The sequence below is a fragment of the Mesoplodon mirus genome (assembly GCF_964341445.2).
Source record: "Mesoplodon mirus genome assembly, chromosome: 5".
NCBI lineage: Eukaryota > Metazoa > Chordata > Mammalia > Artiodactyla > Ziphiidae > Mesoplodon > Mesoplodon mirus.
The window spans coordinates 111,778,661-111,790,900 of NC_138980.1; the positions used below are offsets into that span (position 1 = coordinate 111,778,661).

A 12,240-nucleotide genomic window follows, 5' to 3' on the forward strand; every position below is an offset into this window, starting at 1 on the left:
TTCATTTTAAAAGCCAAAGAACCATGAAAACCACAGAACAATGGCTAAAGAATAAATTTACATCAGAGGTTCTCTGAAAAAAAGAATGAATTTAATATCACAATACAAACTGAAAAAATAAGCTTTTGTGACTAAATCTGGGAAGTACACAGTGATGTCAAATGCATCCTAATGTGATAGGGGGAAAAATAAGAAAATAATAATACAAATAAGAAATGTTTCTAACCAACACAACAAATGCAGCAGAAACAAAATCAGATGCTCAAATCATGGCTCTGGGTTACCCTGGGCAAGTTACTTAACCTCTCTGACCTCAATTTCCACATGTGAAATGAAGCTAGTGGTTCCCTATTTTGCAAGTTCCTGGTGAAGATTAAAGTGTCTCTCCATAGCATGAGCTAAATAAATGGAAACTATTATAATAATTCTGAACCAAATTGTATTTGGTAGTTTTATTTAAGTGCAGCACATTTTAAATACGTATAAGAAAAGGATCACTGAAGATCATAATGAAGTTTTTTTCAAACAAAGAATGTAAACAAATATTTAATAGTATATAATGCTATTCTTTTTAAGTGCCTAAAAAAGGTATCCTCTGCTCTTTGCCCTTGAACATAGGCCATCTTGAAAAACATGGAAGATATTTTCCTCACTAACCATTCTAATTTGGCTAGCAACGGTCAAGTCTGTAGACTAGCAAGCAAAGTAAGATTCTTAGAAAAGACAAAACAAAGTAAGAGAGGACTGGGCCCTTAAATCACCCCAAGAGGGTAGGCGTGGCCAGGCTGTAGATGGGGACAAAGAGAACAAAGGGAAATTCTCACTCTTTCTGCTGTTTCCCAGGATGGGAAGAATGCAGGTTTCACAGAGCCCAAAATTTTCCCTAGAAGCTAATTTTCCTCTAGGGAAAAATACGAAATGGTAAATGTACAGCTTTGTAAGATAAATGAATAAAAACCCATTCTTTCAGAAAAAACTGAACACTTTTTAGTTTTTAGAAGAAAATATAAAAATATTATGAAAAATATAAAAAGCCAAAACCATCTTGAAATAGAGCTTCTCTGCCAATTCATAGAATCAAATATACAAAGGAAGTTGTGATCACCATATTTTGACATGAGGCTTTGATAACAAAAACAACTCTCCACATTCCTGATCTCAACTGCAACCCAGTTTAAACCAAATCTAAGTGTAAGAGACTTGGAGAGGGTTTTAGGGACAGACTGTGGCTCAGGGAATGGTAAGGTCAAAAACCAGAGGGGTCCCTATATAGATGGCAGGAAAATTCAACCACGGTGGGGGGAGGCATGGAGAGGTGCTGTATATGTGAGCATGTTTGTGTGTGTCTGTGTGTGTGTATCCAGAAATTTACATATATATGTAAATAAAATGTTATATATATATACATATATATATATATATATATATATATATATATATATATAATTCCGAAGATTTGGCATCCACTACTTTACCACCAACACCTCCACCACCAAGTATAGGACGTCACCTGAATCCTGCCCAAGGCAAGCATGAGGAGTGCTCAGAAATAGAAAAGGTCAAGGATTCCTGTGGTACATATGACTTGGCCAATAAAAAAAAATTGTGTTTGGCTATTACTCTACCAAATGTCATACCACTAGCTGAACACAGCCTCATCAAAATACCCTACTTTTGGGGCTTCCCTGGTGGCTCAGTGGTTGAGGGTCCGCCTGCTGATGCAGGGGACACGGGTTCGTGCCCTGGTCCGGGAAGATTCCCACATGCCGTGGAGAGGCTAGGCCCGTGAGCCATGGCCGCAGAGCCTGCGCGTCCGGAGCCTGTGCTCCGCAACAGGAGAGGCCACAACAGTGAGAGCCCCGCCTACTGCAAAAAAAAAAAAAAAAAAATCCTACTTTTGCTGTGAGCAATTAATTCTAATTTTATTCTATCAAATATGGCAAAAGATGATGAAAAATCACACATTCACCAGTTACTTATGTCAAATTACATACTGAAGGCTTGCTGTAAATGGTGAAGCTTTTCAAGATCTGTTAACTCAATAAACTAACCCGACCTCCCCCTCAAAAAAATAGTGTCTTTACATTATCTCAAACTCATTAGGCCCCATAAATAAGAAAAAGCCTACTTACCACTTCAGCAGCAAAATCTTCTGGTTCATGCAAAATGATTGGAAGATTGCTAATAAAGCCAATTTCTCCATTTGCAATGTCTGGAGTAACCACTAAAGAAATATTTCGGATTTTTCCAAATCTAGGACTTATGGGTGGGATTGGGGGAACTATATTCACCAACTCCAGATTTTCCAACTATAATAAACAAAAAAAAACCCATAAAAATGGAAAGAAAAGACATTTTTAAGAAAAATGTTAAAGTCTTAATTGCATGGACAAAAAAATAAGCATGGGTAAGGCCACCAATAACTTGGCAACTTCCTTCTTCATTCACCATCTGATTCAACCTCCCACACTGGATTCTTGAGCTCTTTCTGATCCTCAATTATTATTATTCCCCAGGGTTCTTCCTAAGACCTTTATCTTATAATTTCATACCCTCTCCATAATAATCTCTGGATCCCTCCTTCAAATTCCAAATCTTTATAACCAACTGCCACTGAATATGACATAAATATCACAGAGATACCTTACAGATAGAATGTGCCAAAGAGAAATCACTATCTGTGCTCCATGTCCTCTTACCACTATTTTCACCAATACCACCATCCGCTTTTCCTCCTTGTTGCCTATACCCAACTACCTTGATGTAAAGCCAAATACTGGCGAGTTGCCCACATTTCCCTCCTCTCTTCCACTGACCCACACCTCCAATCAAATCACCCACTCCCCTTCTCTGCCAGAGAAAATTCACTATCAGAAGACCATTCAGAACTCCAAATGTGACTTAATATGTCTTTATGTTTAAAGAAATGTGACACATGTATAACATATAATGTCCCCGTGATTAATGAACATGACCTTCAGAGTAACTTTCACAGTTTCTCCTCATGTAGAATGGCCTCCTTCCATCATCTCACAAGTCAAAATGTACTCGCTCTTAAAGACTAGTTAAATATCCCTCTCTCCCATGAAGACTTCCTTGGATTCTCCAGCCCTCTTTCTTCTACCTCTTCCTGAACTTCTACTGCTACACTCACTAAACTTGGAAATTAACATTAAACTTCACATATTGCTTGCTTGTCAGCATTTTGTGTGTTCCAGACTTTTACTTCCCAACAGGACTATAGACCTCTTGTGTGTCTGTGTCCTTCTCAGTATTTTCCTGCAACATGACATTAAGTACAGCAGCTACACAATAGACTTGTTGATTTATCCCTACAAGACAAAATGAGCTCTATAAGAATCCTGATATATCAAAACTTTCAACATCTTAATATTCTAACTTTTCAAAATCCAACTTATCAATCCTCACAGTGTTCACGTGAGTGTAGGCATAGACAATCATTACAGGACTGCAAAAAGCATAGAGATTTTAAGTTAAAAAGCAACTGTGAACTTAACGGGGCATTATGGATTGCCCACTCTTCAGAGCCCTCTGTTAGGCTTTGTAATGTGGAAACAGTGACACTAAGTAACCACCTGTAGAGACTGGTGATTTAAGTTGATATTCCACAGGTGGACAAGGACTGTACTGATCCTGCACATATGCTCACATTTTGTGATGAACAATATACATTTTAAGGGTAAAAGTAAATGCCTTTTTAAATGTAACACACTTTGCTTTGAAAATAATATACAGGAGAAGAATATCAAAAATTCCATGATTGGTAAATATTCACTTGGGTAAAAGAAAAGAAATCAGACTGACCAATTTTGCTAAATACTGGTATGTGGACTAAGTCAAGTAAAATATAACATGCGGTTCTTTAGGATACTGCATTTACTTTATAAAATATATCAAACATAAAGATACATAGTTAAAACCACATAACTGTCATTCCTTCTAGAGAAAAAGAATATACATACCCATATATATGTATTTATCTTTAAAAATAGCACAAGAAATTAAAAATAAAAATATATATTTGAATGGCATATAAGTATAAAGTGTGCATTGGATGGAGGTGAAGACTTTTTAAGATACACTGGTCTTGTGTGAGTTAGCACGTGTTTGTGAATGAACACTCTCATTCCCACACATTCACAAAGAGTTAAACTGATAATACTGTTGAATATATCAAGGAAAATAATGACTTATTTTTACTTCAAAACTTTTCAAAAAGAAAGGAAGAAAATTCATATTCTACTTACATTTATCAAAACAGTTACAGAATTAATTCTAAGTATAGTATTTTTAGAAAATATAGAGAAAGAAGATATAGAAGGCTATGGAATGAACTGATCAAAAGAAAAATGCTGATTTTCCATGGCTTATTTCCTAGTCTCTAAGCCTTTTTGTCTGGGTTCCTTAAGCATCTGCTAAATCAAACTACTCCATTCATAAAGAGTCGTTCTTTGCTTCCAGACAGTTTGCAACTGAGACAGCACATTAGTAACCCCATGCCTGCCAAAAACAGTATCTCAGACTAACGTATTTTAGCTGAGAGGGTTACTGAAGAATGAGGAGCTCATGTCTCAGATTCTCCTTTCTTCAGCCTCATTCAGCTTTCCATGCGGAGTCTGATGCCTCCTATTCTTGAGTTGCTCATCCATTACGTACTATACAAACTACACAACCTTCTAATTCCAACTAGCCTTCCAGAACCTACAGCTGTTTTGAACTTTAAGGAATTGTGTCAGTGACTAATAATGACCTTTTGTCCTAAAGTGTTAAATTGACTGTCTGCACTGTAAGACCTTTGTTTTTCAACTGAATACAGAGGTAGATAAAAAATTGAGTCTGGAATTAGCAGTGCAAACAGATTTCTAACCCGGAATCACCAAAATTCAGATATTACATGCTTCTTCAAGCTTTTCCTTTCTTTTCAAGTGTTGACTAAAATAAATTCTGTCATATTCATATAGAATGCTGAAATTAAAAAGCTAGAATAATATCTGACCGATTGAAGGTTCTTAATAAAGTTTTGTTTACAAAAGGATTCTCTGCAGCTACTTGGATAGAGATACTGGATATTTTCAAGAGACTGAAAGTTTAATATAAAGGTTACTAATATTGGCCTAGATATAGGGGGTCTCTATCCACAGTAAAAACTGGTTTTGAGGCAGAGTAAAAAAAGATATCAGAAATGGAAAACAGAAAAGTTCTCTACAACTCAAAATCAACCCTTCTGCATCATCAGTTCTCAAACTCATGTCACGTCACTGCAACTACTACAGGAATTCCAGGATGCCCAGGCCTCCATGAAGCAAAAGCAACTGTGTGAAACCTTTGCTTCATTTCACTTGTTTTAATAATTTGTTTCTCATATGAGTTTTGACCTATGCAGGATAGGAGACAGACAGCGGGAGAACTGAATACTGAGGTTCTAGGGACAAAAAACCTTAAACATATATGCTATGAATTGAATGTTTGTATCCCCAAACCCAGAATTCACATGTTGAAACCCTAATGCCCAATTTGATGGTATTTGGAGATGGGACCTTTGAGAGGTGATCAGGTCATGAGGGTAGATCTCTCATGATAGATCAGTGCCCTTATAAGGAGAGACACCAAAGAGCTTGCATCCTCTCTCTCTCTCTCCACCATGTGAGGACAAAAAGCAAAAAGACATCAGTCTGAAAACCAGGAAGAGGGCTCTCCCCAAAACCCCACCATGCCGGCATTCTGATCTCAGACTTCCCAGACTCCAGAACTGTGAGAAGTAAATGTCTGTTGTTTAAGCCACCCAGTCTGTGGTAGTCTTTACAGCAGCCCGAACTGACCAAGACAATGTCTACTAATAAGAATGCTCTGAATACAGAGGACACCAACCTCAGAGAAGGCAAAGGAGAGCGCTGATGCCAAAAAAAAAAAAAAAAAAAAAAAAAACCACACAAAAACCCACAATAAATTCTGACACTCCTCTCAACAAGTTATTTAAATCTCCCAGAGGCACCTGAGAATTCCTAAGTTTGGGAAATGCTACCCTAATTGCAAACTGGTGAAATTAGTATGTATTTCCATATATTAAAAGGACCAACGTTAAAAAGTAAGTTATGACATGTTTTTTAGAAGGTCAAACTTAAAACTTTTTAAAATTTTCTAAATCTCTCTCTAAATGTGCTCTGGTGGCAGCATTCTAATTGCCTTAACTTTTTGCTCAATGGGGTCAGGGCCATGGGCTTGACCACTTGCTCAATTCCACTTCACAGACCCAGATCCCCCACCATCTGGCCAGTCATCTCATAAGAGCATTCCACAAGCTGCAGGGGGGAACGGAAACAACTGTGAATGACACCATGTTCTGTTCACCCATCACCCCAAGAAGAGAATTCAAGGGTCCTCCAAAAAAGTGGGTTATCCTCATAGATAGAAGTGCATCGTATCATAATTTCCCCATTTTGAGGAGACACAATAGAATAATAATAATAGTTATAATAATAAAGGTGAAAAGCAGATCTCCCACTACAAAGCTTTTGGAATGTTGACAAAAGGTCTCCCTATATGTAGACATATTGCAAAAAGGCATCCCTACGTACCGACAAATCATATATCCCCATAACGGGCCACTCACTAGACACCTCCACTAGGAGTCTGCAATTAATGCACAAACCATACAAGCGTGAGCAGTGACTTAGCCCAAAAAAAAGACAAAAGTCTTCAAAATAAAAGGGCCCACCCCACCAAGTGCTAAGCAAGGTACGACACAGCCCTGAGAAATTCAGAATGCCAAGATTTTTAAAAAAAGCTTTCAGAGATAAAGAGCAAGTTAACCTAAAGGTAAATGATTTCTTTGCCCTCAAATTTCTTATCAGCAACTCTGGAAGCTAAAAGGCAATACCTTTTAAGTTCTGAAGAAGAAGTTATTTTAATCTAGAAATTCTATGAAGCCAGTTATCAACGTATGAAATTTCATTTTCAGTTGCTCAAAGACTCAAAAAGTTTACCTTGCACATACTTTTTCTGCACATGTATTTGAGGATAGATATATTTCAACAAAACTAAAACACAACCCAAGAAGTAAAAGGCAAGAAATCAAGAAAATTGAGGAGTTCAGTAAAAAACAGTCCCAAGTAGCAGGTGTGAAGCAAGTGAAGAAAGCAGTTGGTACAGCTAAACTCAGCATTCAACACATCTAAGACAGCTGGAAGACCTAATTTGGTAAGAATGGCATATAAAAAGGAGCAGGGCTTCCCCGGTGGTGCAGTGGTTAAGAATCCGCCTGCCAATGCAGGGGACACTGGTTTGAGCCCTGGCCTGGGAAGATCCCACATGCCACAGAGCAACTAAGCCCGTGTGCCACAACTACCGAGCCTGCGCTCTAGAGCCCGCGAGCCACAACTACTACTGAAGCCCGTGTGCCTAGAGCGCGTGCTCCACAACAAGAGAAGCTACCGCAATGAGAAGCCCACACACCACAAGGAAGAGTAGCCCCCGCTCGCCGCAACTAGAGAAAGCCCACATGCAGCAACGAAGACCCAGTGAAGCCAAAAATAAATAAATAAATTAAAAGGGGCAATTAGAAACTCCAGAGAAAGCAATAATAAAGTATAAAACAAAGTCTAGGCAAAAATATGAAACAAATTTAAATGCAGCATTATTCAAAGAAATTAATGGAATATGAGATTTCATTTGATATATATTTCAGTTAGCAAAATGTATGGTGACATAGATCATACATTCTTTCTTTACTGATCTATTCATACTATCTGATTCTGCATTAAATTTATTTACATAACCAAAATTTGATAAGCACCCTTTATTGTTTTCTAATTTTCAAAATCAACCAATACCAACCATATGGAAAATATAACCATAGTATCATAAATAAGTACAGATGTTTCAAACTTTGGCAATAAAAATATGCTCTGGTTAATAAAAGTTAAGAAATAAAAGAGATAAGATGGAGAAATATAGGGCCCTTATTTCTTCTTATTAAGTAGAGAGAAGTCCATAGATTCTATCTACAGTTAATAGATTTTTTAGTATACTATTTAAAGTTATCTACACAATTTCTCTCATATTGCTTTTTTTATTTCTGGAATGCTTTCCCTGCAGCATCCATCATGAAAAACATATTTATTCTACAAACTATATTCCTATGTCACATTTTCCTAAATCAACTCAAAAGAATGGCTCACTCTCTCCTGGCCCTCCCCGACTCAGAGTTCATGAATTTCTCCATTACATCATCCATTATATTCTGACCTACATTTCATGTCTGATCTACTTTTATTATCACGATTAAAACAGACTTTAGTATAATCCTTGTTTTATTCATCCTTATATGCGTTAAGGGGAGACAGGCTCTCTTTGGACTCCCTACATAACTTCTAGTAAGCAACAGAATCCAAAATATAAATGAGGGCAAAATAATGACTACTTAACTCTCTCACTCAGATAAGCACACTTGTAGTTTAATCAAAGTTGAGATTATTTTAATCATTCAAGTACCTGTACTAGGAAGTTGGCCCCATTTTGAAGGAATGCATCATTTCTTAGTGGTAATTTTATAGTGACTTGGGTTTTTTGTTCTGGAAAAATGAGGCTGCTTCTCCTGGATATATTTAAGATGCCATCTTTTGCTCGCAAAGGGTCCACATCTCCAGCAGGAATATAAAGTGCAGAATAAAACATATTCACATCTCCTTTAGTTCCTCCTTGTCTTTTAAAACTCAAGGATAAATATCGTTCACCTGGGCTACTTTCAATCTTCTGGTTTTCCATAGGAAAAAATGTTATTAGGCCATAAACATCATCACTATCCTGAATGTAGAACAAAAGCTGCAGATAAAGGAATAAAATATTAAAGTGCAGAATTCTCACATCTGAGATTGCCAAATGGTTTATTTTCTAGGCTATTTTGAATTTTAATATTTATTTATGTATCACATCTAAAATGATTACTCTCATAGGTAATAGAGTAAAAGATGAATCAAAAACACATTTGAAAACTTTGTGGAATTTTTTTAAGGGCAAACTTTTTATTTACAGAGGGACGACCTTCAGCAAGGGAAGTAACCACCATTTCTAAAACCAGTGCTCTTCCTGTCACATCAAACTAAACATAAATGTGCTTTGTATGGTCAAATTCTTCAGCTGTTCTATGACACAGAAATATTCCCACAAGTAAAGCATAATAAGAGATCTACCTCTGCTGGTTCGCTCACTTCTGCACCTCCTCGTATTGTATGAGGGAGAATCTTAAGTAGGTAAGCTTCTGCCTCTTCTGGAAGATCATCATCAACCACAGTAAGAGGAACTGATGCCAACATCTGCCCTTGTGCAAAATGGAGAACTCCAGAACTTGGTCTGATATCTGCTGTTACCGGTGAGGGATCACTGCTATTCCGTGTCAATACCCAGTTCACAGAAATATTCCCATGAGTGCCACCATTTCTAACCACTGTAATTTCTTCAAATCTATAATTTTAAAAAAAATATATGGTCATATAATACACTCTATTTCCCTTGAAATGAGCATTTTCAATGTCAAGTTGGCCACCAGACACTGGTAAAAGCAGAATCCAAATCATAAAGAGTGACTGTTTTTAATATGAAGGAGTTGATATGTAGATGTGCCCTAGGAAACTACCATAATGTGAATTAACTTGCATATTTAAATATGTGATTTAAATATCACTCCCAAAATAGAAAAAAAACAGTGAAACCATGGTCAAGGAAATGACACATACACTTAACAGTTCAGCACTGTGTCCAACACCACAAATATTAAGTCTTGGAATAATATATTAAAATAATTGTAGCAATACAACATTTAAAATAAATCCTACCTTGATGTTGTATCTTCATCAATTATAACTGTCTTTTCAAACAAGATACTGCTGAATGAGAGGACACCATAAGGTTTGTCGTTTGGCTTAATGGTGACTTGTACAACAGAAGGGACTAATAGCACAGCATCTCCCTGTAAGGTATCTTTTAGTAACATAACATGAAATGATTCAGCAATCTCTGGTATGGCATCATCAACTATTTGAAATTTCAGGTGTGATTCATAAATAAAAGGTGGAAAAACAATAGTTGTGTTTGGCTGAAGATCAATGAAGTCTAAATTTTGCTGGGCATGTGCTGTTGAATTCCCAGTTATAACAACATAACTGATCGAAATTTCATATTCATCAGATCCAATCATATTTCCCTTGTCATCTTTTCCACGAACCACTGGAATTGTGAGTATGTGGTCTTCCTCAGGTACCAAATAAACACTCTGAATGAATCTCACAGGACTGTCATTTTTCTTAATGATGATCTCAACTGAGCTCCTGGAGGTGTTGATCTCAGCTCCTCCTTCTACACTTTTCAGCTGAATCAAAAATATTTCATCATTTTCTGGTACCTGTCAGAGAAATAAAAACAGTGGTAAAACATCAATAACCAAAACACCTGCAAAAAAACCAAAGTGTGAAAAGTCCCTCTGTTTCAATGCAATTACATAGAAATAAAAATATCTTTACCTGAAGGGAGCAGATAAAGAGGCTTGTTCAGTGTCTATTTACTAAAATATTTTCCAAAGGTAAACAACATATTTTAGATAAAGCAATGATAAGAACAAGTAAGGAATTGTCAGTATAATGGCTTTCAACCTTGATCAATCTTTAGATAACTAAAGATCTGACAGTAAAAACTAGTTTCATCAGGTGGGTAGGGTCAGAAGCAGCATTCAAGGTCTGATAATATATAAGAATCTGGAAAACTACATTAACATCACATACAAATTGTTAGTTTTCAATCATGCCAAATTATTCTTGCTTCTCTCTAAACAGCTTCTATCTCAAGATTTAAACATATGATACCAATCACATGATTTTCAAAATACATATCATGTCTCTCTGGAGAACAAGCTACAAGAGTCACTATTAGGCAAAATGATGACACTGTTAAAATGAAACTTTTTAAAAATAAATAAATAAATTTATTCATTCATTTATGGCTGTGTTGGGTCCTCGTTGCTGTGCGCGGGCTTTCTCTAGTTGCGGCGAGCGGGGGCTACTCTTCATTGCGGTGCATAAGCTTCTCATTGCAGTGGTTTCTCTTGTTGCAGTTCACGGGCTCCAGGCGCGCACGGGCTTCAGTAGTTGTGGCTCACAGGCTCTAGAGCGCAGGCTCAGTAGCTGTGGCTCGCAGGCTCTAGAGCGCAGGCTCAGTAGTTGTGGCGCATGGGCATAGCTGCTCTGCGGCATTTGGGATCTTCCTGGACCAGGGCTCGAATCCGTGACGCCTGGATTGGCAGGCGGGTTCTTAACCATTACGTCACTAGGGAAGTCCTGAAACTTTTTTTTTTTTAACTACACAGAAATCCTAAGGATTATCTCTACTGTGCTATTTGAGTTTTTACTTCACTATAAATGAGTGAAAGTGAAAAAATATATATTTTTACCTCCATCAATAGAAATATAAAAAGTAAAAGCTATTTATCTCAAAAAAGAAAATGTAATGATTTGATTGATGATCTTTTTCCCCCCAACTTTACTGAGGAATAATCGACAAATATAACTAATATATTTAAGGGGTACAACATGATGATTTGATATACATATACATTGTGATTACAAAGATCAAGATATTAACACATACATCACCTTACATAGTTAACTCTGTGTGTGTGTGTGCGCACGTGTGTGTAGAGAATACCTAAATCCTACTCTCAGTAACTTTTAAGTATACAATACCATACTATTAACTATAGTCACCATGCTGTATAGTAGATCCTCAGAAGATGATCTTTTAAATTTATAATTACAATGTATAATTAATCATTGCCCCCAAATTATAGCCTGTTAAATGTTCCAGGATCTATAGACAAAAGGTTTTTGTTAGCTTTCACAACCAGATGAATTAGAGTTATCAATGCTATCTAATATTTCATTTTTTCAAGAGAAATACTCTTTTCTAATAATGTCTTCTAATTCATTTTTCTTCTCTTGGGATTTGTTGTGATTTGGTTTCATGATTTTTTTTGTGGGAAGGTAGGGGGATAATTATAAATTCCCAGCTATTCCCTTTGTTTCTGATAATACTACTAAGTAATACTACTAATACTAAGATTATTTTATTAAGTCATGTTTTCTTTTGGTTAGCTCATGGGGGACATCCTTGTACATATTGTTCAAATTCATTCTTTCCTTACCAGTTAAACTAGCTGTATCATGTATCTCAATC

General features: G+C 36.6%; 1 protein-coding gene across 1 annotated transcript in view; it reads right to left on the reverse strand.

The window, feature by feature from the left end:
• Positions 1 to 12,240, reverse strand: part of ADGRV1 (adhesion G protein-coupled receptor V1) — a gene marked incomplete at its 5' end in the record, with an annotated part of 528,497 nt that overhangs the window by 507,448 nt on the left and 8,809 nt on the right. Inside the window, 4 exons of the mRNA XM_082623775.1 lie at positions 2,133 to 2,309; positions 8,512 to 8,841; positions 9,210 to 9,480; positions 9,852 to 10,417. Of these exons, the coding sequence (XP_082479901.1) occupies positions 2,133 to 2,309; positions 8,512 to 8,841; positions 9,210 to 9,480; positions 9,852 to 10,417 (1,344 nt within the window). The remainder of the gene's footprint in view (positions 1 to 2,132; positions 2,310 to 8,511; positions 8,842 to 9,209; positions 9,481 to 9,851; positions 10,418 to 12,240) is intronic.